The sequence below is a fragment of the Tenrec ecaudatus genome, chromosome 7 (assembly GCF_050624435.1).
Source record: "Tenrec ecaudatus isolate mTenEca1 chromosome 7, mTenEca1.hap1, whole genome shotgun sequence".
NCBI lineage: Eukaryota > Metazoa > Chordata > Mammalia > Afrosoricida > Tenrecidae > Tenrec > Tenrec ecaudatus.
In genome coordinates this window covers 158,812,923-158,819,406 of record NC_134536.1, presented here as the reverse complement: position 1 = coordinate 158,819,406, position 6,484 = coordinate 158,812,923, and the positions used below count along the sequence as shown (strand labels likewise).

General features: G+C 45.5%; 1 protein-coding gene across 1 annotated transcript; it reads left to right on the top strand.

Moving 5' to 3' along the window:
* The first annotated feature begins 351 nt into the window (after nucleotides 1–351).
* EDARADD (EDAR associated via death domain) lies at nucleotides 352–753 on the top strand. Its single transcript, XM_075553823.1, has one exon. The coding sequence runs from the start codon at nucleotides 352–354 to the stop codon at nucleotides 751–753; it is 402 nt and encodes a 133-aa protein (XP_075409938.1).
* Nucleotides 754–6,484: the final 5,731 nt, after the last annotated feature.

Genomic DNA, 6,484 nt, shown 5'->3' with positions numbered 1-6,484 from the left:
CCACTGTCAATCAGGGCGGACTATTCCAGTGTTATATTCATACTGATGCAATTGACCATTCAGGTCTCTGGGTGGCACAGATGATTTGTGCTCAACCACTGACCTAAAGGTTGGCAAGTCTAACCCACCCAGGGGTGTCCAGGAAGAAAGGCGTGGCAATCAGCTTCCATAAAGGGTGACAGTCAAGAAACCCCCATGGGGCAGTTCTACTCTGCAGCACCTGGGGTCACTTCATGAGTCAGAGTCAATTCCACTGCCATAGGTTTGGGTTTAACTTGACGAGTCAGGGACAAAAATAAAGATGAAAAGGGACGAATGCTCATGTTAAGCCTCTTGTTGACATGTTGGACTATGTTGTTTTCCCCTGCAGATTTAAGCAAGGAGACGTCCTGTCAAGAAAACTGCACATGCTCCACCTGCTCACTCCGGGCCCCCAATATCAGTGACTTGCTCAATGATCAGGATATATTAGATGTAATCAGGATCAAGCTGGATCCATGCCACCCAACCGTAAAGAACTGGAGGAATTTTGCCAGCAAATGGGGCATGCCCTATGACGAACTGTGTTTCCTGGAGCAGCGGCCGCAGAGCCCCACCTTGGAGTTCTTGCTCCGAAACAGCCAGAGGACGGTGCACCAACTGATGGAGCTCTGCAGGCTCTACCAGCGGGCCGACGTGGAGAAGGTCCTGCGAAAGTGGGTGCAGGAGGAGTGGCCCAAGAGGGGCCACGGTGACCACCTCTGGCACTTGTAGAGTGGCCTTCTTTGCTGTGCTGGCCTCTGTGGGCACGGAAGCAACCGGGAAGCCAGGAGGAATGAATGTTCGTCTGTCCTTTTGGAGGACAAGAACGTAGCACAGAGGACCTTTTTAAATTTTTTCCCCAAGCAGGTAGTTTTGTGGGGGGGCAGTAGGTGGTCATTTGGTGGTGGATTTTTGTTTATTTTTGCACATCTAGTTTTATTTAATATTTGAATCTGGAACTGGGGGGAATATCCTGTTGGCTCCTACAGCCTCTAAGCAGAATGGATCCATGTGAGTGTAAAGATAAAGTCGTCTTTTCCCTTAAGCGTGGCTAAAGCTTTGACCAAATAAGGCTTGGACTCATGACACGCAGACCTTCTGTGACCAAGGGCACTCCCACCAAGAAGAAGAAACCAACACGGAGAAGCCCTGCTTTGTCTGTTTGTTGCTTCTGTTGTTGTTATTGTTATAAAACACTTGGGGTTCCATAACAATTACCTTCCTAGCTTATGTGCAATCTTTGGATTCAAATAACTCTCTTACCTGTGCATGATCAAAAATGTCATTTGCTGAAGTTTTCCTTTTCTCTAAAACTATAAAAACCAGTGACTATTGATTGACTGGGAGGATGGAGTCACGGGATTGGTGTTCGACAGGGTTTTGTTACCCATGATTTAATAAATTTACCTTAAGATTAACTGCTACATCTTTTACGTAAGGCAAGGTGCTGCTCCCCTGAGATAAATAAAAAGTTAGAAAAGATGACTCAGCTGACCTTTATCAGGGGAACTTGAACCACTTCTACCTCTTGCTATCCTAGGTTAAAACTGGACTAAGTAACACTACACAAGTTTCGCCAGGAAGGGGAAATCTTAAGTGTTAGGGAAAATGCGCATAAAAATCTAAATATTAAATAATCACACACCAAATGAAAAAATATGGTTCAGAGAATATTGAAGTTCTTACTTGATGATATTAGAGGGATGTACATGATAGGAAAGTTCATTCCTAGAGAGAGCCGAGTTTTCAGGTGTTCTCTTAGGGCGTATAACGAAAAAAAAGCAGAGTTTTGATTGGGTTCCCCGTTCCACGAAAATTTAGGACAGAGAAGGGGCCCTGGCGGCACACTGGTTAGGCACCTGGCTGCTAACCCAAAGACCAAATGTTCAAACCCGCCAGCCAGTCTACGGGAGAACGATGGAGCAGTCTGCTTCTGTAAAGAGTGCAGCCGTGGAAGCCCTCTAAGACACTTCTGCCCTGCGCTATGGGGTCCTTAGTAACTGGAGCCTACTCAGTGAGAATGGGTTTGTTTTGTTGTTTGCGTGTGTTGTTGGATTTTTTTTTTCAACAGTAGAAAATTAAGAAGCGTGTTCAATTTGGAGAGAGATGTTATAGAAATGCTTCATTAAAATAAGCCCCAACGATGACCAGCGCTGATTTGAGTACTCCACAGAGACGCAACCTAACTCACAAGAAAAGGATTCTCCAAACCACCGCATGTTGCTCATGCACACCGACACTGGTTGGCACTAGGTGGCTGATGCACTGGGTGGTAAGTAAAAAGGTTTGGCTACAAAAATCACAGCGACCTTTATGAAACATGTCAAGCCACGGTCGCTCAGCCTCTTACACTTAGGCTTGTCTACCTCTGAAGCAGGCACCACCATTTCTCCAACCCTTCTCCAGAGAATTCTGGGTTCTTCCATTTCCACCACTTCAGAACTGCAGGCTTGACACCCTTGAGGGACTCCAATCGTGTTCCTTTGAAATGTTGAGTGTTGGGAACAACAGCAGCAGCAACAAAACCATCTGAAGGGGCAAGATCAAGGCTAGAGAGTAGATGGGATAAGGTTTCCCAACAAAATTCTCATAGGCCCACCCTAGCTGCCTATAAGACTCACAGGTGTATTAAAGGGAGGAGGGCAGGGTAGAGCCTACAGCATCATTTACCTGACCTTTTTCTTACCAGTGTGGTTTTCACTTGCCTTTAACCTTTTTCGAATAAGCCCCTGCGATCCTCCTGTGTCTTTAAAAAAAAAAAATTTATTGGGGCTCATACAACTCTTATCACAATCCATACATCAATTGAGTAAAACACCCTTATACATTCGTTGCCCTCATCATTCTCAAAATTCGCCTTCCACTTGGGTTCCTCCTGTGTCTTTTGAGAAAATACATCAAGATTATCCCCTGGAATCCCCCCAAAATGGTCTCCATAGCCTTCTGAGATAACCGTTCTGCCTTGAATTAATCTGAGGTCTTTCTGGCCAGCCTTAAAAATACTGGGTCCATCTGAAAACTGTCCTTTTATCTGGGACGGCATGTCCATGAACTGGTCACCAAGCCTCAAGGATTTACGAAGATGTCCACTTGAGTTTTGTTCAAACTTTGGTATCAGTACTGACCTCAATATCATTTTTCTTCCCATGGCACAAAAGGTATCTTTTTTCTGTGTATGTGTGAAGGCATCCTCACAAGACTAAAACAAGTGTATCACTGGGAGAACTTGTCTGCAACCATCCACTGTGCACGGAGACATGTTTACATGCATGAGTTAGAAATAAGCCTGGGCATGGATGAAATGGTTGGACTTGAATCCCAAATTCCGGGCTGGCAGCCCTGACCATGACCCTCCAGGCGCACCTCCAGCTAGGGATTTAAACTTCGTCCCAAACTCTCGCTTATTTGCCCAAATTCACTGTGGGGAAATAGAAACAACATTTTGGAGTTCACCATAAATGTGGAGACATGAAACTGATGAGGTTGTGATGGTGGCTCCACACCCCAGCAGCCAAATGAGCTTCACCCCTTTTACCTAGGAGATCCAAGTGGAATCCCGCCACCCTAACCAGGCAGCTCCCCTGGCTTCTGGGGAACTCACTCTGCATTCCTTTCATGGTCTTCTGCCTTGTCCCCTCCACTTAGGCAGCTTGTCACCACAGCTGTGCACCAGGCAGGTACTTCCAGTGGGAGGAAAGAGAAGAGAATGAGGGGAAACTTCCTGTTCCCTCCCCCATCTGCTCCTCCTCGCTGCCCTCTCCCAGGCAGAGACCAAGAAGGAGGAGAAATCAATCAGCCAAGACCTCAGCTCACACCCTTCCTTCCCCAGCCAGTATTCTGTGTCACCTCACAACAGCCCTGAGGACCCCGGAGGGCAGATGGGAAGGCTTCTCTGATTCCCCAAGACTTTTTCCACCGTGGTGTGACCAAAGACAGAGAGAGCAACAGGAAGGACAGGCCACCACCACACAACCACACACACATACAGGATGTCCCTGCCCACCTGTACGCCTGGAACCAGCTCCCACCCCGAGTCCACAGGCCCCTGGCCACTGTGGGTGGATTGGAAGAGGTGCCAAGGAAGGGGGATCCTATGGCAGCCAAAAAGAGTATTCCTAAATATCCCAGGTCTAAAATAATTTTTAAATGCCCCAAAGAGACATAGCTTTATGCGGTTCTATAAAACTTTCAATTCTGCATTTCACACATAACTGAAAAGCTTTCATGGCTGCCCTAGTGAATCTCAAGTGAGTGGAGCCCGCTCCTGGTTAGTGGGACTTTTATGAAGCCCGTACCCACAATTCCAAAGTCAAAATTCTAACCTCAACCCTGACTTAACATGGACTTACCCCAATAGATATTTCTAGCACAGTCACTGTTCACAAGTGTCAGCTGAACTTGAACCTTTCTTAAGTTTTATCGAAAACTTTCAAACACAGCAGATATAAACCAAAAAGCAAACTCACTGCCATCGAGTGGATGCCAACTCCTATAGGGGGGCCCTTATTGCCGTCAACCTTGACAGAGACAGATGGCTGCTTTCGCTCAAGGGGGTGGGTTTGAAATGGTGACCTTGCATCAGTGGAGAGCCGAGCTAACGCACCACTGAAAACCCAAACTGAACTCCCTGCCATCAAGTTGATTCTGACTTAGAGCCACCCCATGGGATGGAGTAGGATTGCCCCTGTGGGTTCAGAGACGGTAACTCACTGCCATCAAGTACAGTGATAGTGCCCTCTACAGATCTACAGATAATTTCAACTCAGCTGTGGCCCTCATGCTAGCCTGTGATCAACCTCCTTCTGATTAAGGAGTGGATACAGAAGCCCTACAGGTAGCTTCTGTAAAAAAGATAGGAAGAATGCAAATATTATCATTAACAGTTGGGAAATACACCATGAGACTGGGACCATTAGGTAACCAGTCTCCAAAATAGTTCTGCTTTGGGAGTGGTTTTGAAACAACCTGACAGTAGTTGAGATGGAGGGGGAGCAGCTTGTGAACGTTTGGACAGTCTGTGCTATTCAAGGAGATCATAACGATAAACCAGGATCCAGCCTGGATATCTTCATGGCTCTTCTATTTAAAGGCAAAGGGGTTGGCTCCCTTAGTGTGTTAGTCCGGGTTGACCAGAGAAACAAATCCAGTGACACTCATATGTGTGTAAGAGAGAGCTTTATATCAAAGAGCAATTGTATATTAAGAAAACATCCCAGCCCAGTCCAGATCAAGTCCATAAAAGTCCGATATTAGCCTGTATGTCCAATGCCTGTCTATAAATTTCTTTTCAGACTCACGTAGTACATCCCATGATGCTGAATGCAGGCAGATCAGAGGCCAGTGAGTGAAAAGTCTTGTGGGTCCAACGCTGGTAGAGGCATCTTGGCGCAGGCTTGGGTCTCCACGTGGCTTCTCAACACGAAGGTGAAGCAGAGAGAGAGAAAGAGAGAGGCCTGCCTCTTCTGATGGCACAATCAAGAGAGAGGAAGTTCCCAGAATCCTCATGAGAAGTCCACGCCCACAAGAAAGGATCATCGGGCTGTGACCTGATTACAGGCTAGACTTCAACCCTTCATTCTTTTATCGAGTTGACATGAAATTGTACAACTACCATACGTAGGAGCAGCAAACTTTGGGTGGACTGTTATGTGTTCACTTGCTTCTGTTGACATTTGTGTGAAATTTGACCAAGCAAATTTAGTTCTCCACTCAGCAATGTATATACAATTTTATCTTGTGCAAGAATAGCACATTTTCATTAAGAGCACTAACCTCTCCCCTTTCTCTATAATACAGGAGACTATAAAAATGTGTTCATTCACATATAGAATTAATAACTAAGTTCTAGCAGTTTTTCTCCGTTTCCTGTTTTATTTTTAGATGAATACATAATTCTATTTAGTTGTCAGCAAAGGCTACCTTACCCTCTTTATGACATTTTATCACTCTGCCCTCCCGTTGTACAAATCTCCTTTCCTTTGGTCCCGTGTTTTTGCTGTGTTGCTTTAAGTCATGCACGGTTTTCACAAATTAGATTTCTTCGTGTGTTTACTCTACTTCCTTGGTGCTGTAGTTTAACACCCCCCCCCCTTGCTGTGGTTACACTGGCGGAAGCAATTTGTTGCATTATTTTAATCTTTAACAATATTTCAGACTATAATGTTAAAATGATTGTGTTACTCTGGGTCGTTAGAGAAACAAATCCACAGAAACTCACATGTATAAGATAAAGTTTTATATAAAGGGTAAGTGCACATCAAGAAAACATCCCAACCCAGTGATTCACAAGTCCAACATTAGCCCATATGTCCGACAACAATCTACAAAGTCCTCCACAATTTCACAAAACATACACAATGATGCTGACTGCAAGAAGAAAGCCAAATCAGTGAATGTGTAAGCCTCTCAGCGCTGGCAGGGGGCTCCACACGGCTGTTCCAGCACCCAGAGCTGAATTGGGCTA

Excerpts from the sequence above, each read along its gene's own strand:
- EDARADD (XM_075553823.1), top strand. The coding sequence starts at position 352 with ATGTTGTTTTCCCCTGCAGATTTAAGCAAGGAGACGTCCTGTCAAGAA.